The 20,727-nt window shown below is 39.1% G+C and overlaps 2 protein-coding genes across 3 annotated transcripts; both read right to left on the reverse strand.

The window, feature by feature from the left end:
• Window positions 1-298: 298 nt before the first annotated feature.
• LOC139771434 (succinate dehydrogenase [ubiquinone] flavoprotein subunit, mitochondrial) lies at window positions 299-6,838 on the reverse strand. The gene is made up of 12 exons (XM_071704188.1): window positions 6,579-6,838; window positions 6,399-6,503; window positions 5,740-6,049; window positions 5,141-5,427; window positions 4,769-4,907; window positions 4,506-4,674; window positions 3,896-4,091; window positions 3,161-3,358; window positions 2,501-2,695; window positions 1,836-1,979; window positions 1,509-1,619; window positions 299-1,131 (listed from the first exon to the last, which is right to left on the reverse strand). The coding sequence occupies exons 1-12, from the start codon at window positions 6,624-6,626 to the stop codon at window positions 1,045-1,047; spliced, it is 1,989 nt and encodes a 662-aa protein (XP_071560289.1). The 5' UTR covers window positions 6,627-6,838; the 3' UTR covers window positions 299-1,044.
• Window positions 6,839-6,919: 81 nt separating this feature from the next.
• Window positions 6,920-20,063, reverse strand: LOC139771428 (uncharacterized). 2 transcript variants are annotated; one of them, XM_071704181.1, is made up of 6 exons: window positions 19,746-20,063; window positions 15,268-15,545; window positions 14,622-15,010; window positions 14,448-14,525; window positions 9,441-10,349; window positions 6,920-8,983 (listed from the first exon to the last, which is right to left on the reverse strand). In XM_071704181.1, exons 1-6 carry the CDS (start codon window positions 19,894-19,896, stop codon window positions 8,779-8,781), a joined length of 2,010 nt encoding a protein of 669 aa, XP_071560282.1. In that variant the 5' UTR covers window positions 19,897-20,063; the 3' UTR covers window positions 6,920-8,778. The 2 variants fall into 2 exon arrangements, with proteins under 2 accessions (XP_071560282.1, XP_071560283.1); XM_071704182.1 differs by lacking the exon at window positions 19,746-20,063 and adding an exon at window positions 17,424-19,719.
• Window positions 20,064-20,727: the final 664 nt, after the last annotated feature.

The following is a 20,727-nucleotide window of genomic DNA, read 5'->3' on the forward strand; positions in this document are numbered from 1 at the left end:
AATATAAATTAAGATGTGTACATGTAAAGGCTACAATTTCTCCGGCTCTAGAAATTCGCATTCACGACGTTGAACTGTATTCTTATCTCATTGTCGACAGCGTAACTTTTATCTACATATATGTCACATACATATACATTAATTGCCGCAAAATAAACCTGTTTACATGACACAGCAATTTTCAAATAATTTGCTCGATATTCCATTTTGTATATTTTATTTTATAAAATATACTGTATACTTTATTTTATGAAATAAAAATCGTAACATTTTAGAAACATTTAAGAAAATTTGCGACTAGGGTACAGATCATCATATATTTCTTGGATTTGCAGGCATACATACCTAATATGCATATTTAATAGAATATTACATAAAGCTGTTAGTGAGAATTTATACATGTCGTCTGTAAAAAGTTTATTGAGCATTTATCAGCGCAATGTCGTAATTATACTATCAGCGAAGGTATAGTTAACGCTTTATCTCTTACGAAACTAGGTTGCGGATGTAGTGACGTTGCTGGAACATGTTGAACCATGACCATGCTCGATGTCGCCTCCATATAAAAACAAAAGAAAAGGAGTCGATTACGAAGTTTCATCAACATAATTTCTCTATCACAGCCTCAGCTCCGGCAAACAAAGTCCGAAGGAATGTTTTACTAAAATTGCTTTTAAGAAATGCAACTTTTTGATTCGCTTTCTTCGTTACAAATTAATTGACATGTGAGCATTAATTATTTTTGCCGGTAAACTACTACTGTAAATCGACGCGTGTCGCGTGCGAGGCAATTTATGCAAAGTATCCGAGATGAAGTCATATTTAAAAGTAATATTTAAGGAAGAAATGTTTTTTGACGATTTTCTCTTTGCACATTCCTCGATTTCTGATGGTAAGTATCTACTTTCCGTATTTCGTATGCCTGCAAGCTCCCAATGCGGGATTAGCGAGATAACGCGACAGCCGACTTAGATTCATAATCGCATCGCGTTTCCATTACGTTTCCAATTATCCGCGGCTGCTGGCGATTACTCATTTCTTGGGTCAATATGCGCGAATTGCAGGGGGCACGTGCTGGGCTTCGGTTTCGTCTAGAGTAGTGTCGATAACGGGCCGATAAGAGATGTAAATCTGTAAACAGAGCGCGCCGTTAAAAATCAATCTTTCGCAATAATCAGTAATAAATCGTTCAATTAGAAATATTTCTAATAAAATGCAACGAACGCAATGAATCAAATGTGTAGGTATTTGATGCAAATCGAGAGACACATAGTCAGCTTTTTTATAAATAAATATTGCTCATGTAATATTTATTAGTTTTTTTTTACATGAGCAGTATTTATTAGTAATACATTTCAATATCTTCTGTAATGAAGCGTAAAAACTTTTTTGTATTTACTTTAATTTGTAATCTCCGAGTGGTTCGACTTTGTTTTACCGATGATACTCCAACTTCCTCGGAGAGGAATTTAATTTCATTATTTTTTTTTTTTAGCATTTTAACTAACCGTTCCATCCTCCTGAGCCCAAGTAAGCGTATGCTTACGCCAGTGTTCCGTGTAAGGTCGTTTCTTCTGTCCCTCGAGCGGTTTTGTATAGTCATATTCATCAACTCTGTCCTAGAAATGAAATAAGCATTCACGAGAGTCTCTCTCTCTCTCTCTCTTTCGATTTCAGTCGGTTCATAATTAAGATTGTGTTTACAATTTCGAAACATTGCAGCCGGGAGCATTATACTTATTTGCATTAAATTACTTATTTGCATCTGTACAAATTTGAGATATTCTAATTTCTTTTCCATTAATGTAATTCATCTATTTGAAACTCTACTTGACCTTATAGTCTTCCCTGGCGTGCGAGCCTCTCGACTCCTTTCGATTTTCGGCCCCGTATACGATGTGCATGCAGACGAGCATCATGTTTTGCAGCTCCAAGGCCTCGACGAGTTCGGTGTTCCAAATGAGGGACTGATCTTGCACCTAAAAAAAAACATTCCAAAGAGATCCACATGTGCGTCTGGATGAAGTAGGTTTAGATAAAGCGTCTCGCATATGTGTATCATCGTCTTATGCAACGACACGTTATTACGCCACCGACCGCGATGTAGCGGTACAATTATTCGTGCTATCATAATCGGGCTATTGTTAGTTCCGGACTATAATTATGGAATGCTCGTAAATTCGTGAATCTGGGATTTATATAGAATAAAGAAAAGTAGAGTGTATTTCGTATAGTATTATAGTCACTTATTCTCGAATTTAAAATAAAAAACAAAGTGTGTTTCCGTATATAATACAAGCCCCTATAATATAAGCCTACTATCTATAACATAGTCTTAATATATTCTCATTTATATAGTTTCGTCATTATTCCTTGAAATATATTGGGCAAATTGTATTTACATTTTACACATACATCTCGTTTATGTTTTAAGCTTCTAAATATATTCTTTCTAAATAATTTTATCATTCAAGATAATGAGGCGCGGTGATTAGCTTACACATAAATCTGGCAGATCGCAGGTGTAGAGACGGGACATCTCCCTGCACGCGCGCTGCAAAATATCGCAGGTCCTTAATACCCCGCAGTATTTCTGCATCGTATGTCTCATCTCGTCGCGCAGCTCGGCAACGGGAACGCAGCCTTTCGCATAACGGGTCGCGTCGAAGCGACAAATCGACTGCTCGCCGATGTCCTGCATCCAAATCACTTTTTGACCACATGCATCTGTATGCTAATTCGTAACTCGTAAAAGGCGGACCTTCCTCGACCTGGACACGCAAGTTCTCGTTCCACGGCTTTAATATACAGTTTTAAGCAAAGATTTATCCGTCAAAAAAAAAAGATAAAAAAATATATAAAAAATAAAAAATAAAAAATAAAAAATAATGTAAAAATAAATGTATAAATATGTATTAAAAATTTATAAAGCAATTGCCAAAATATAATTGTTTAACTATAGCAAAGAGACTCTTTGCCGAATAATCTTAAAACATATTGTCGCGAAATAATCAAAAATATACTATCATAGTTATGAGGAAAGTGATTTGCGACACTGACGATATTGCGTTTTATTAAATTCGTGACCACAAAAAGTTGCTTTTCGAAAAGATAGGGAAGAGAGACGTGTCCGAAACGTCTCATAATTTTCTTTCCTTACTGATGACAGATCCTCGTGACGTTCGCCAGGCCTGGCGATACAGTCGATCTGGTCGGCGATGGCTTTGCCGAAGACGACAATTTCCAGGAGGCTGTTAGCACCCAGGCGATTAGCACCGTGAACGGACGCGCACGCGGTCTCGCCGGCTGCCCAGAGGCCTTCGATCGGTCTGTCCTCCTCGTTTTCTCTCGTTAATACCTGACAAGGTGTCATTTATGTCGAAAATACAATTACGTCAAATAACCGCATCGTAAACGCCGGTAACCGCAAATAATCTCTGTTGTTATCTGTGTAAACGTATTTACTTGGCCTATATATACAAATAATTGAGTACACACGTTTACTTTTGTCAATAAAACAATTCATGTCTATTTCTACCAATGTAGATTGACTATAATTTCGGTTTAACTTACTTTTTATCTTTTTCTAACTCTTAGAACTACAGAGAAAGATAAAAAGTAAAAGTCAAACCTTTTTTAAAGAGATTAAAGTTAATCTGCTTTGATAGAAATAGACATAAGTGTATTAGCGATAGTAATACGATTATATAACTAATATTAACACACTTATTTGATGAATAATGTTACATATAATATCTAAAATAATACAGCGACCGAAAATAAATATAAAATAACGACCGAAACGGTCGACTAGGCTGGCAATTTTTACATCGGTTAGTTAAAAGTAATTGTAACAATCGTCCTACTAAGAAAATATAATTATATTGTCTCTCACTTGGGCACGCCAATTTGTAGGCACGCCACCCATGTTATAATGCACCGTGGGAATCACGGGGATCGGTTCCTTCGTCACGTCCACGCCGGCGAACACCCAGGCGAGGTGCGAAATTCCGGGCAGCCTCTCGTGTATCAGCTCGGCTGGCAGATGATGCAATTGCAAATAAATGTGATCCTTCTTCTCCCCGACGCCCCTGCGAGAAATAGCGCGAGGCAATGTAATTTTTCAGCGAAAAAACGCTCCCACATGGGTCGCACATGTTCTTACGCAACTAATTCAGCGTAATTAACAGTGTATTCCTACTTCTAGGAAGTTGAGATGACGAAGTCTATTACTTCTTGCTCGTTTGCTTAAATATTTAAGTATCTATTGGCATAGAAATTATTTAGTCTAAATATAAAAGATTCGCGACAGTAAAGTCCACAGCTACCACAAAGTTGAAGTAAATTTTCTTTCATCTATCAATCCTACTGCCTTTATACAAGATGTTCTAAGCATCTCTGCGAGTTCTCCATTCTTTCTCCCATATTTAAATACGTTAATTCTTTTGATCCTTTAGCGGAGGGGGAAAAGAACGAGAATTAGAATACAAAGGATCGCAGCAAACCTTCCGTCCAGTATTTCGGCGGTCACAGCTCTCGACACAACGTCGCGAGAGGCTAGATCCTTAGCCACCGGCGCGTATTTTTCCATGAAGAATTCTCCCGCGGAGTTGACGAGTTTGCCGCCTTCTCCCCGGCTGCCCTCGGTTATGAGTATACCGCTACCGTAAATGCCTGCAGCGCGAGAAAGATCAGTCGATCAATTAACAGGAACCGGATAAGGAGAATGGAGTCGTCGGCGGGCCGTGTGTAGCCGATCTGAAAATACCGGTCGGGTGAAACTGAATGAACTCCATGTCCTGCAACGGCAATCCCGCTCGACACGCGATCGCCATGCCGTCGCCGGTGCAGGCGTGCGCCGCGGTACAGGAGAAGTAACATCTTCCAGCACCACCCGTTGCAATCACCTGCGAGATTTATATTATAAATTAATAAATTTATTTGTGTATCGATACATGGTCAAATATACGAGTGGTAATTAAGCTGCGCCGATGAACAAAAAAGTAAATTATAATTATATTGTATTAATTATATTGTATATTACATTATATTGTATACGTGTTAATAAGTAATTGATGCGTTATTTTTTCTGTAAATAAACTAAATAATATATAACATTGATCTTGTAGCCTTTTCTTACTGTATGATGAGCCCTGAATCGATGCAGAAGTCCAGTCTCCAATTCCCAGGCCAGAATACCTTTGCAGCATCGGCCGTGCATGAGCAAGTCCAGGGCGAAATACTCGATGAAATAATGCACGTCGTAGCGAAGACTCTGGCCGTAGAGGGTGTGAAGCAGCGCGTGGCCGGTTCGGTCGGCGACGGCGCAGGTTCGCTTAGCCTGTCCGCCTTTGCCAAATTGCAACGACTGGCCGCCAAAAGCACGCTGATAGATCCTACCGTCTTCCGTCCGACTAAATGGACAGCCTACAATTTTTTTAGTATTTCTATTTAGTAGAAATTATGCATTAACATTGTTAACTCCAAATCATATATACATGTATAAGTTAATACACATTTTATATTAAACAAAAATATTTAAAAACCACTGTACTAAATAAAAATACTAAGAAACACATAATTTATATATATTATATATAAATATTATAAATTGGTAAGATATGCATACTTCATAGATAATTAAATTCATTATTAATATTGATAATGCATATATTAACATATACGTGTATTGCATATAGTTTCTGAAGATAATTATATTTGTGATTTATTGAGTTTTACCGTAATTTTCGAGCTCGTAGACCACTCGAGACGCTTCCCTCGTGAGCAGATGTATAGCATCCTGATCGCCCAGCCAGTCGGATCCCTTCACTGTATCATACATGTGGTACAGCCAATTGTCTTTCTTCTCGTCGGCGATAGCAGCGTTTATGCCACCTTGGGCAGCGACGGTATGTGACCTAGTTGGGAAGAGTTTTGATACCACTGCCACACGGTATCCTTTTTTACCGAGGCCAAAGGCCGCTCTTAATCCTGCGCCTCCCGCTCCTACTATTACCACGTCATAGCAGTGGTCTATCAAAGGATAGTTCTGCAAATCAGTAGCGTGAATAATTGAGCAATTGAAATAAATATGCTAATTGAAGAATTCAGAATAACCCATTATCAAAAGGCCCTAAAAGATTGAATGCGTTAAGAGAATATTTTAATTAAAATATAAAAAAAGAGATATAAGATTGATATTCGTGTTTTCAAAGATAAATATGTATATTTTAAAAGGGTACAAATAAAAATAGATAAAGTTATTTATATGAAAATGATTTATATAATCATGTTAGGAAATAAAAGAGAAGAGAGTGAGAGTCTAGTTTTTCTTTTATATGGAGTATTTAATTATCCACGAAGATTTTAATTAAATATTTTTAATAAAATATACTTACACTGCCGCTATCGTCCACGCCGCACTTTGCCTTTTCCGCTGGGCTAACATTTACATGAAAGCTTCGCGAATTTCTGATTGTCGCGCGAGACTGTCTTACGAATTTCTAGGGAAAAAAATTATTGTTTACTCTTCAAATTAAAAATAAGATGCATTTCGTATTAATATAATAAAGTCCTACAAGTATTCCACGCGTTTGTATTAGTCGACTGACCGACCGATGCAACATCTTGGCAAATATTTTCTAGGTTCGAATGCTCTTTGACAACTGTCATGACTGGTGAAGCTCTTTCAGACTTTCAGCTTCTGCATAACTCATTTGTCAGCTAGTAAAACAAATGAGAAAAATTTAAATATATCTTTACCGCATTTACAAACTCATCATATACGTATATATAATTCTTTTCGTGAACAGTTTTCTGATGCAGAATTTAGGGAATTAAGATAAAAAGGATTATATATAAAATGTAGCGTGGAAATGAAGGTCAGAGTTTCCTTTCAGGAAACTCGAGTATTCTTAAATTTGTATAAGCATCGCAGTTTATTGCACTTGCAAAAATACAGTTTGGGACGTACGTATGATTTATGTCTGTTGCGTATATAATTAGTTCGGGATGCATTCTTTCAAGTTAGAAGTCGAGTCAATTTTGTCAAACGCTTATCGCAATTACTCTTTGGTATACGTTACGAACACCAGAGAGCCAACGTGTTTGACGAATCACTCTTGTTAGAATCATTACAGGTAATCTTTGATTAGTACAGCTTGTAAAATGTTATCTAATCATTTTCTCGCACCTCGTTCACAACTTTGAAAAAAATAGTTTCCCTCTTTCTTTCCAAAATTTAAAAAAATAGAATGTTTGACGAAATGTAATATAAAAAATGATGGAATCGATAACTTCCTTTCTGAATTTGAAACCTATGCCTTCTATGCCAGTGGACATTCGCGAAAGTCTCTATTTTTCTTTTATTTATCTCGAGACGTAAACATACCAATCTTATATATTTTTCGGAGCGTTCTGTATATTAACTCGGATTTTCGGTATGTATGTAATAAATAATCTTCTCTTACCGCATTAAAGAATGAATATGAGAATAATACTTCGTAAGATTCAATTGTGCATTTCTATAGTTGCACATATTTAATTAACTTATAATTAATTTCCTTTCTTTGCATTTTGCCGACACTTTGCATTTCATGATTCCTCATTAATGACACGTTAATTGAGCGAGTGTTGATACTTGTATCAATACGACTCACCTAATCACTAGCGATTTCCTAATCTTATTTTACAACCTTATTTTACAAACTTTGTTATACGACGTTAGACACAAGAATCCTGTGAAGACTAGGCGAATTAAGCGAGTTGATAGAAATTCGTTATCGTAGAATTAACCGCCTTAAAGTTTGGGAGATATTATCTTAATATCTAGATCACTTAGCGCGAAGTGTATAACTAAATTTGAATATTATAAAAAAACACAAAGAAATTCATTTCAATATATTTTAATTCTGAATAATATATTAATTCTGAATAATATATTAATTCTGAATAATATATTAATTCTGAATAATATATTATATTCTGAATAATAAATTAATTCTGAATAACCCGTGTTTTTTAAATTCATGATTCGCCACTCACTGGAGTTAAAATGGATTAAACTAAATATATAACAATTTTAAAGAGCGGTACCATTCACACTTTTACGAAATATATTAACATTGATTCTTCTTAATTCTCCTATTTTCAACAGGAAATATACTTGCTTGATTCTCTTCACTTGTATAAAAAGCTTATCAAAAAGTCGCGCTTGTGAATTTGTAGAAAAGAGGAGAGAGTCCTCGATCGCTCAGCGACTCTCGGTGTACGCGTACATCATGTATTTGTGACAAAAAAATCAAATATATTGCTTACAAATATATCACTAGACTACTCAAATATAGCGAGCAAATCGACGCATTGTCTACAAAGCGAACTAAAGTAGATTAAAAAATTTCTTCTCCGGCGATGTAAAAACTATCTACTAAAATAAAATTTACTCTCGAAACTCTGAGATTTATAAAAGTCGCCTGAATTTTATAGCGATTATATTATCGTGATAAGGCAGTTAATCCATCGCCTAACAATCGGAGAATATTTTCAGAGTGTATTCTCGATCTCGCAAAATGCTTTCGAAAATGCAAAAATTACAGCGTACTTTTCCCTTCGAAAAATACTAATTGTATTCTCGATCTCGAGAAAATCGCTCTCGAAATAAAAAATTAGAGCATATACACTCTTTTGTTCAAAGAATATTTTTTCGGTAATATTTTCTTCTTCGGTTCGTTTTCTCAAATATCAAAAAATACAGTACGATTAACGCTCGGAGAACGATGTTCACAACGCGAGCCTCCTGACGCCGCACTCGCAGCAGAACTTGGCAGTTTCCGGAAATCGTTGACCGCACTCGTGACAGAACTTGGACATCTTGCACTTGGCCGCCGTTTGAATCGGCGACGTACCGTTCTCGGGCGCGTCCTCGTCGAGGCGGTCGATCGTGTCGTTGGCGCTGCGTCCATGGTGTGAATTTTTGCGATTTAAACTGGGGGGCACACAAATCGAACTGAGCTTGAAGCATGCGAGAACAAGGAGAACGCCAGATGTAAATGGACGATAATTAAGTATTACAATTGTCAGTCGTCAAAAAACATGTGACGGCATTTTTAGATTTGTATTTAGAAATCTTTATATTTTATTAAATAATAAAGGTATCACAAATTAATAAATTTAGTTTTTGTAAAAATACCAAAGTTTTTTTGCAACAGTTGTATTACTGTCATTCTAATGTCCATTTTTATCAATGTAGATAAATTTTAATCTCTGTTTAATTTACTTTTTATCTTTTTCTAATTCTTAGAACTAGAAAAAGATAAAAAGTAAGTTAAACCGAGATTAAAGTTAATCTGGCATTGGTGGAAATGGACATAATATTTATCTTCTATTTTAACTGATCGATCGATGAACGCGAAGGTAGGTAAACAGCAACTTTAAGGACCAACCTGCTGTAAGCGGAGTCGTTGCTGAGCTTGCTGTGATCCTGCGGCTTGTAGCTGTCGGGCGAGGACAGTTCCTCGTCGCTGATTAGACTGCCGTTTCGCTGTCTGTCGCCGCCGGGGCTGGACAGGTCGAAGGACTCGTTATTGAGGAAGGATCTCAGTCCAGGAAACGCATCCCCCTCGAAGGACGTCATCAACTCGTCGAACATCGAGTTCGATCGTTTGACGTCCAACTCCGAGGAGGAGACGATCGAGTTGAGACTGAGGCTACTGCCAGACAGGGATGAGTAATTATTGTTTTTCTGATTGAGATTCTGGTCCGACGACCTTTGACCCTCGGCGATCCTGGAACCTTGAACCTTTCTCGCGTCGCTTAAGGTCTTCCTGTCGAGGCCCGAGTTGATTCTGGGCGCGGACGAGGCCCGAATCGAGCCGGATCGGTTGATTAACGGTCTCGTATTCTTCTGCGTTTCTTTGTCGAAGATTTTGCGCGGTCTATCGGCGCTGAAGATGACGCCGCGACGCTCGTCGACGCCCAGCGCCTTCGATCTGTCGATAATGATTCGTCTGCCCAATTCCCTGACGGGTTTCGGGCTCGCGGAATCTATCGCGTCTTTACCCGCGAGATCGGGCTTCAGGAAGACCTCGCGCGAGATCGAGTTGGTCTCGGTGGAGTCGCTCGAAAAGTTGGACATGAGATCGTCGAACTCAGTGGGTGGCGCTATGAGGGACGACCTCCTGTCGGAGGGAGGATATTTTACAAAGGCGGAGGAGTGCGAGAGAGGATAGAGAGTATCGCGAGTCTGTTGGACTTTGGGACTCCCCATCGTAGACTGATCGCTCGTATCCGACAGCAGGTCGTTCATCTGCTGCTCGGCCAGCAGAAAGGGATCGTAATCCTTGCATGTGCCGCTGAAATTAGAATCTCGATTAGTATAGCCATTAATTCTAACTTTTTACCAGGAACTTTCTTGCATAAAACAACGATTCGAATATGATGCAATATGTGTGATGACAAAGTATGTTTTGCTCTAAGTGTTCTGCTGTAGATAAGCTGTAGACGTGCGCCAATCAATTTTTCAAACGACAAACATTTACAAACGCGCATGCAAGCTCGGACGCGCGTGGTGCAATATTATCCAATCTGCTTGCTGGACGTAAATTCTTTTTTGAAAAATTTTGAATCAATCTCTCTTTTGAGTTAGTTCGAAATAAAAAGCAAAATCTCGTAAAAATAAATGGAATTGTTGCTTTAAAATGAATTTTATTATGCAACAAAATTTAAAAGATATGAAAAATAAAACTTTAGATATATATTTTTTTAAATAAAGGAAGATTGATTCTAAATTCCAGCAAACCAATACTATTTTCTGTCAATTCTATCTTCTATGTAGCGCCCTAAACTAAACTAGAATATGGATAATTAGCAATTAACATCAATAACATCCAAATGAAATATCTATTATATCCTCCTCTTCCCATACTGGTTCCACGTCCTGGAACTTACGTTCTAGCCTTAAGTACGAGATTAAAGTCCGGCCTTCTGCGTACATAATTGCACCAGGCGGGACGTGTCGCCAGATCAATTTTCCTACAATATTGTTGATACATTAACTACCTTACCAAATATACAAAAGTATGACAAATAAGACAAATAGAAATCAAAAGAAACGATTCTACCATTTACAGTGCAATGAGCAATGCCGTACAGATTCTCTAATCAATTGCAATTTGCACAAACTTATACTAGTTTAATTATTAATATTACAGTATAACTCATAATCGATTGTGCGAAGTCAGCATTGCAACATTTTATACTAATCAATTTATGTCGAAGTTATATACGCTCCACTAAATATAATATTACTGAAATAACAAAAATAAACCAATATGCTACAGTACTAATAACATATTCTAGAGAATAATGTTAGAACGTTTGGCAATGACAATTCTACTTATAATAAATAATTCCTATTACTTTCTCTACCTTCGATTGATTAAGGGTGGATTCAGGACAGGAGGGAGGATACGAATTCTAGGATTTCTCTTAGCAAGCTTGTATTCAGCGTGATACGCGGGACAGAGACTAGTTAGTCTGCTCCGCGAGACCTTGGAGGTCCTCTCCCAGTACGATCTCTCAGCATCTTCCCTCGCCTCCGCCGCGTCGTCCTTTATATCAGGTAGATCCTTGGACACCTTGCGCCGCCTGCTCGGTCTGATTATCTCAATGGTCTCTCGTTTGTAAGCGCAATTCGCTTCGGGCCGTCTGATGCTCGCGAGCTCTACGAATTCGACCGAGGATATCAGGGAATCGGTGCTACCGCGAAGAAGATTCATGTTTTCCCTAATTCTGTGCTTCATCTCGATCGAATTGACCGATCGCTCTCGTGCGGCTCTTTTAGTCGCACCGGAAGCGCGTCTTGGAAAATTCACGCTCGCGTTCAGGAAAATTTCGTTGCCGCGACGTCGTGACTCCTCCTCTGCGTAGTCTGTCAATGTGATTGATGATCCTAAATCATTAGCGCCTCGCGCGTTACGTTCCCCGAAACGCGCAGTATTATCGCTACCATAATCAAATTCGCTGTCTATGTTCTTCTTGCGCGAAACTTCACCTGTCGTAATTTCCGTTTTAATAATTGAACGACTGAGGAGCCTTGATTCATCGTTCGAACAGCTGTTGTCTGAATCCACGTTGAAATCTGTTTTTCTATTTTTTGTGTTATTTTCGATATTTTCAAAATTATCGGAACCGGAGTCTTTTTGATATTGTCCGTTACCTTTAATGTGCACAGGTATGTTATTCATAGATACATTTGAGTAATTACTAGTGGTAGTTTCCAAATTTCGTGGAAGCGAGTATACTTCAGAGTTTAATCTCTTCGAATTTCTCTTTTTCAATTTAGGCTTTTTATTGCAGAGATTGGTTAAACCGTCCTCAGAATTTTCCTCAACTATTTCAGTCTCTTCAGCATTTCTTCCACAATTTCTTTCTGGGCTAATACTTCGACAGGATGCAGGAAATGACATTTCTTTGATATTTCCTGTTAGTTCTAACGAATTGCGACAGCTATTGCTTTGATATGCTAGTGTTTCACCTTCAGGACTCGAATTGCAATTAGCTTGATTATTGTTATTGTTTAAAGATATTATATCATTTATGTTAGGTTGATCGGATATAAAAGTTACTACATTTCCTTTCAATTCAAGTGAATTATTGCAACATATATTACTTTCGCATTGTGGTATTTTATCCTTAAAATTTAGATAATCTTGACTCTGATCAGTAAAATTCTTTTTCTTCGATGCAACTGAATACGTTTCGTCGAACGAGGAAGATTTAATTATTTGATCAGGCTCGGATAAATTTCGCTCAGTTTCTTCGGTATTGTTTGTACTTTCAATAATTCTCATATCCACCGCTACCTCTCGATTTTCTTCATCTTCTTTATAGACACTTAGTCCATCCAATTCTGCAACATCTGCATCATACATTTTCTCAGTTTCTTTCGTATCTTCAGTATTTATTTCTATTTTTTTAATGTTACATTCTGTAACTTTAATCTCTTCATAACTCGCTCTTCGCTTATTTCTCTCGTCTCTGCTATTTATATCAAGTTCCTCCGTTTTGCATGCTATCTCTTCAATTTCTTCACTACTCATTTTCCGATTATGTTCTATATTTTCATCATTTACTTTCAACTCCTCTACTTTACAGCCCACCATAGTTTCATCATCGTTTTCTTCTTTATCTTTAATAGACACTTTTAACCTCGCTTTTAACTCTTTTACTTGTTCGATTTTAGTCTCTTCATCGTTCGCTACAGTTTCTCTCCTCAATTTTTCTTGATCGAATTCGCAGATTTCATCTTCCTTATCTTTTACGTAAAATTCTACGCGAGGACTATGCTTAATCGGCTTCCACTTGCTGTGAAAAATCTCAATATCCTCCGAGTCTCTTATCAAATATGTCTGATTTAGATTCTTAATACCGTCCAACCATGCGACGTCACTGTTCCTCACTTTATCAATCTCGCCGTCTATCGATTTGTCATCGGTTCGATCGTTTTCTGCAATTGATGAATCTTCTTCCATTCTATTTCTGTTTTCATTTCCTTCCTCTCGATCACATAGTCGCTCAAGATCAAGCAGCTGGAATTCCCGTGAAAAATTATGATCAACAACGAGATTGTCAGCTTGAAGAGTATCCTTCTTACGACTGATCTGCTTCCACGTTACTAACTGATCGTCCTTTTGCATGTCCCTGTGTATTCTGCAAGGCTGCACAGTCATTCCTAGAACTTTATCGTTCACAGCAATGTCGTTGATGCTTGGATGACCCTGACTTCTGGCGGAAACAATATTTTTTTGCATCCTGGCGGGACAGGCTTCTCGATTTCTCGCATCGTCGTTTTGAATGCGTTGGGAGATCGTTTCGTTTCGGTCGAATTGCCTTCTGGACGAGACAACTGGCGACGTGATCTCATTGGAGAAGACCGGATTGTTAATCCTAGGTCTCGCAGGAGGTACGGGAAAGTGGAGAGAACGACGGGAAGATGTTGCAGGGTGGAAGGATCGGCAGGGCGTTGATGTCAGTAGGGAGTCGCGATCTTCCTCTGGCCTGAGGAGACGGAAGCAGGATCAAGGGCATGTGCCTGATAGTCATCAGGAGAAGGTTGTCGGAGTTAAGTACAATTTTACAAAATAGATAATTTCGTAAGAAATATTTAAAAAATGTGTACTTGTGTTTTTTTAATCAAATATACTTCAAATGTTCTTGTTGTAAAATCAAATTCGAATATTTTTATACATTTAAATTGTCTCGCTTATTTTTAATCATTTAAGCAATTAATCATAGATTGCTTCTAAGCAACCTCGTCCTCTTTCCTTCTCCTCATGGGCGGCACTAATAAGTCTACTCTATGTTCTACGCTTATTTTATTTTATACAAGCCATAGAGAGTTTCGGCTTTTTTTTCAATATTTTATATAAAGAAGTTGATCGAAATCTCACCTATTCATACGATCGGCAAGGCGCGACTTCATAGGTCCGGATGAGGTAGGGGACTCCTTGAGTTGTCCAGGACGCCTTCTGTAAAAGTATAAACATGTCAAAATAACTGGGCACCAGTTTAATAAATTAGAAAATTAAATTTACCAATGAGAAAAGTTAGAAAATCTGACTTACACGACGGCAGGTTTCTGCTTGACAGGACTCTCTCGATTGGAATTAACGCTCGAGATACTCTCCTTTGGTTTAACGAGCGCCGGTGATGACACTGAGGTCTTGGCGGCCTGATTCGCCGTCGAACCCGGGCTGTACTTCTCACGATTGATGGCTCGCCGATTCTTCAGGGTCGGTGCCCTGTAACTCATGCGAGCCTCTAATCGCTCCTTCGCCAGATTGGTCGCCGGACTCACCGGCATCCGAGTGACTCTGTCTTTGCACCAAGCCACGTGACGGTCATAGGCTTTGATGCCGAACTGTCGGTTGCACGTGGGACACGTACCCTTCTCGTTAGCGCGTGTCGGCGCGCCTGACGAAGTCAGCGAATTGCATTGTTTGTGCGAATCCATCTGCGAGAACAGATTGTGGGGATGTGGAAGTTTCATTTATAAATAAAAGATATGAAAACAAAAGATATTTTGTACAACAAATTGTACAAGATTGGAGATTAATTTCTTATTTTGAATGTAAAAATACTTTTTTCTCTTTCTTTTTTTTTATTTCATGTAACGCACTCGAAATTATTTAACGTGAAATTCAGTTTAAGAAAGAAAGAAATCTTTCTAAAATAATTAACACGTAAGAAGATCGTAAAGATCGGACTCACGACTTCGCCGCGTGCCTCACGGATCGTCCGCAGAAAGTCGTCGTGGGTTTTCTTCCAGGAAGACCTAGTCGTCCTCTCGTCCTGGTGATGTCGCCGGACCTCCTGCTTCGGCAGGAATTCAGCCAGCTCGGTGCCCTGAATCCTCTGCTTAGCCGAGTCGAAGGGTTTGCGCTTCTTGGCGGCGGCGCGCTCGCATATCCTCGTGTGCTTCTCCAGCGACTGCGGCATGAAGGTCCGCGCGCAAATCGCGCACGGCAGCAAGATCGGCGGCGGCGCATCTGCGTCCATTTACACGGTCCAACAATTAGTGGGCCCCCGCAATTCAAACCTCGCGTAATAATAGTGGATGTTCTATATACGTATAGATTTTCTTTTTATCTCTCTACGAGCAAGACCGCGAACTCCGATCCTGGTCACCGGCTGCGTCTGTTCGTCGTCAAACGAGATCAGTATTTTCTCCGCGATTCAAACCCGTTGTGTCTTTGAGATACGATATGACGCGAACGTGACGCTCTTTTCTCACCGAATTAATAAATATACTACACTTGCATTTTCTTTCTTTTTTTTATGTCCCATATACGCGATACTGCGGCATCTAATACGGAGATCCCCGGGACGCTAATACGGAGATCCGTTCTGACTCACCCCGTGTAATCGCTATTCGCTCTGACAAAGGCCACGAATCCGCGGATAATCGATATTTTCGCCGACAACATGTCGAGAGATCGCCAAATACGACGACAGGTATGACACGTCACGTAACGAAACGCGCGCACACGTTTACAGACGAAATCGTGTGAGTGCGCGACACGTGCTCGTCATCGCAGCTCGTCTCAAGTCAATAAAATCTAACATTTAACCATTTTATTTTTTATTTCTCGAAATAAATACGTCTCTAAAAATATAGCCTGCTAAGATCTCCTTTCACTATATGTTCTACATAATGATTATATTTATTATATTACTAGAGTGTTAGATAAGTTAGATGGAAGTCCGGAATATTTGAAGAAGGGTAATTTAAAAAAGGTAAGGATAGGTGATGATGTGAGAGCTTTAATAAAACTGAGATGCGGAAATTTGGAAGAAGAAAACAGATACTGGTTAGAAGAAGATTGTAAAAAATGTATTTTGTGCGGAGAAGGCAATGACTGTATGGAACATTATGTAGAGGAATGTCAGAGAGCAAGTATATGGTTTAAGGATTTAGGTAATGACGGGACGGAGAAGTGGAAAAGGCTGTGGAGCGATGAACTAGATTTAGATAAGGGTAAGATGTTGCGGAAATTATGGAAGGAGAGGGGGAAGGAATTTAAAAAGAGAAAGGAAATAAATCAAGCCAAAGATAAGGCTGTGACAGATTAGGTTTAAGAAGTTAGGTTAGCTTAAGAGAGTAGTAAGTGTACGAAGGGTATGGATGGATGAGTGTGGATAAGATTTAATTGTAAACCAAGTCCTTTCCTGGCTATGTGTGTGTGTAAAGCTGAAATAAATAAATTCTATCTATCTATTTATTATATTACAATTTTATCTTTCCAAGCATTTCGATTTTTTATTTCTCGAAATAAATAAATATCTAAAAATACATTCTACAAAGATTCCCCCTTTCACTATATGTTCTACATGTAATTTAAATTTGTTATACATGTTTTATTTATTATGTGCGTTCTTATATCTTTCCAGGCATTCCGTCAATAATCTCGCTTTCGTTCCCCCCTGTGAGGAAAAAAAAACGCGAGATCTCGGAAACACTGCGTAGCGATACAACACGCCGCGATTGGAAGTGTCGGGAATCTAAATTGCAAATTACACTTTCTTCGATCGGCGCAGGTATTGCGCAACGACTATAGCTACAGTGTTCTCTTCTTGCGAGATCACTTCGAGAGTGCCCCAGTTATTACGAGCTATGCGTTATACGAGATAACGCCGCCATTCAATGAGCCATTCATTTTTAAAGACGACGCGAATCCTATACGTTTCCTTTCCTACGGAAATTTCGACGAGACGAGTAGACCGGTTTTTGCAATATTTTTGATTTACGTCACCGTTTCAAGGAAAGCGACGAATCCATTCCTCTAGCACGTGGCATACATACGAGATCGCAAAAAGTAAATAAATTTTCCACATATGCATGTATGTATATATGAAGCTTTATTTACTTTCATTAGATTTCCATATCTCCATATTTAATTTAAAAAATCCTATTTTATCATTTTTTTTAAATAAAAGAAAAGGATATCCGGAAACTTTCTTCTATTCCTGTTAATTCACCAAACAGCACTTTCGCACATTCGAACTAACAATAAGCAGTAAATTCAAAATAATCGAATCGCCTCCGCGACGCGGGGAATACAATACTTCTGCGGCACCACGGGTGATTTCAATCGCGCACTCTCGCGCGACTTTTATCCGGTCGGATCTCGCGTCGAGGGAGAGACTCTCGCTTTCTCGGTCCCAGGGTAACGTTAAGCGACCGATTCTCAGGTGCGCGTGTCGCGTGGACGCACCTGCGGCGCCGACTCGCGCGCCGACGAGGATGCCGAGGACGACGAAGAGGCCGAGGGGATCGCCCCCGCGAGAGACTCGGCTCTCTCGCCTCTCGGGCGAGCAAGCTTCCTTTTTTAGGCGTCATCGCGAGTTGCCTCGCCGCGAGACTTACGCGTGTCCCCTATCCGTCACAGACACACGCGAGAGTATCCGTTTCTTCCGTCCTCGGATCTTTTCCTCTCTTTGTCGTCCCTCCCCTCTTTCCCGAGCGAGGCGACAGTTTCGTCACCTGTTACCGAGCTTTTTCTCGTGAATTCGAACAGATTATTCGATCGCAAATTGAGGGCTCGAAATTTTATTGTCACCTCCAATGCCGATGCGAAACGAGACAGCCAGGTACGGGCTTTAGCTAAATGCGCCGCGCCACGAGAATGCGGTCGTCACCGTATTTGCCTCCGCGACGCAAATTTCACGTTATTATAGAATGCCTGTAGGATCACATTATTATTCACGACATGCATAAAGTCCTTTTACATATCTCATCTTTTATATATCTCGCCTTTTACATATCTCAGTCCATCGTACACTGTTAAATTCGTAGTGTCAAACAATACTCAATTCTATCTAATCATTCCTATAAGTCGCCACTGCTCCTACTCAATATGTCGTTAATTTAACGAAAACAATGTTAATTTGACTAAACCAATGGAGTTAAAATAATCTTTTTGACACACATGGTAATTAAAAATAACAAAATGTTATTTAACTCAAATATTGGTTTAAATTTAATCCTTTAATATTTAAAATACTGTATCGCCCATTCCGTTCAAATCGATCATTTTACGTTCCTCAATTTTTCTTTTAATTTTCTCATTCTGCTACCGAGATTTTTGCCCCCTATTTTTCCACTTGATCTCCGGCAATTCCTCAAGCGCGAGAACGTAACGACAAATAGCACGACGCTATTAAATGATCTCATCGCATCGAAACCGCTTAGCGACGCCTACAAGTTGCTTTTGCTTACATTTCGCTTCTAGAGTCGCGCACGTTGGTAAGAACTGACGAAGGTTTTTTTTTCTTTTCTACGTCAGAGTTACTGCCGTTCTTCTCCCGTCGTCTATCGTCTAAGGTCGCCGGGAGTCGCTAAGTCGGTGCAAATTGATCAGTATGCACGGCGGAGGCGCGTTATTACGATTCTCATAGCCGCTTTTAGACGTGCACGAGTAGCAGGAAAATAAATATTTTCACTGACGCCGAACGTAAAATGAAAAAGAGATCCTTCAAAAGTCGAATAGCTGTTCGAGAAACGAGGCAATAATGATTAATGATGATAATCGTGCGCAGCTATTGAAGCTATTCTGTTAATTTAAAGCTTATAAATCGCAGTTTATTTTAAAGAGAGAGATAAGAAGCGTAAGAAAACGGAGTTGTTATACTATTGTAATAGCAAATTTTAATATTTTTATTTTAAAACAATTTTTTTGAAAGCGACTTCCAATTTATGACGATAGTAACGCGGTACTCTGCTATAAGAAGTTATATTGCCTTTATTTGGATTTGGAAAGTGAGTTTGGATGTCAATTTGTACCTACTCGTTGCTGAACGTAAATAAGCATTTATGACATTCTATAAATATGTAATGTATAACATCAGCAGCGGCAGCAGTTAATTTCGAAAATTTCGAACTACATTAGTTTTCACACAACATTTCGATCGCGTTACAATTTACAAATACCGAGTATTTCATTTACCTAACGTTTTTTTAAATCATGGCACCGTTAACACAGTAGCATTCTTATCGCAAAATACACTCCGTGAGATCAAATGTGAGGCCAGATAAGCGCACGGAGTACATTCTAATCCCCGACAATTCGCCGATCGTTTAAAAGACTCGAACACTCGCGCGAACGACATCCGATAGCTCGGTAATTCGAGGAATAATAATAATTCGATACCATGGAAGCGCGATACTGGAGCAAAGGACTCGGGCTCACCTTCCTCGGGGAACAGCTCGATCTGTATCTCGCGAATGGATGATAGACGATTGTTACCGCGCCCGTCGTGGAACAATACCCCGCCGTAGAACGGGGCCTCGTCGTAGAACGGGCCCCCGTCCGCGAGTCTCTTCGGGACACAGCACAGCATCTGATTGCGAGCGCATCAAGACACCGACTGAGACTACAGAGAGTCTGAGGCGAGGTCGAGCCGGCACTCTCGTAAGAGCCGGGCGCTCTTACAATCGTTGTAACCGCGAGTATCTTCGCGACGGAAGTTTATTTTCGGCCCCGACTCGCCGTCTCACAAAGCGAAACTCTACTCCTTCTCTTGTCTCTTTCTTCGGTACACCTTGGCCGCGCTGGGTAAACGGTACAAAGTGGGGACCAGAAGAAAAACATCCGACGGTTCTCATATTCTCTCCGATAAATGAAAAATTAACTCTACACAACGTGTGTGTATAATTCTGATCTCCTTTTACGTAATATTAGAAATGGAAGATATTGCTTTTCATCGTCAAATATTATGTTATCAACATTCTCTATTTTTCATTATTATTATACAAAAACGTAAATTTGTACTTCTTTAGTTGCTGACGCGAATATAAACACTTCGAAATATGGATGATAATTAATTTAAATTAAACTTTAATAATTATTTCTTTCTCTCTGTACAAAGACTCGCAATTTTCTTCGGGATATAACTCTTCTCCTACTTTACTTCTTCCTTCCATAACTACATTGGTAACCACAACAAACCGTTTACTCTAGGTACAGTAAACAACACAAGGCAACAGACAAATTAAATTATTATAAAAATCTACAATATCCTCCATTATAAAAAGAAAAAAGAGAAAATATTTATCCAACCTAATTCTTTTTCCTTTAAACGGCTTTCGAAATAAAGGACAAAACGTAGCAGTCGGAAATATCTATAAGTACGCTATTAAGGCCACAAGAGATCTAGCACGTGCATCTCTCC

This window comes from Temnothorax nylanderi, unplaced genomic scaffold, assembly GCF_030848795.1.
Source record: "Temnothorax nylanderi isolate EJ_2023f unplaced genomic scaffold, tnyl_v1.0 TNYL_tig0039_pilon, whole genome shotgun sequence".
NCBI classification, from domain to species: domain Eukaryota; kingdom Metazoa; phylum Arthropoda; class Insecta; order Hymenoptera; family Formicidae; genus Temnothorax; species Temnothorax nylanderi.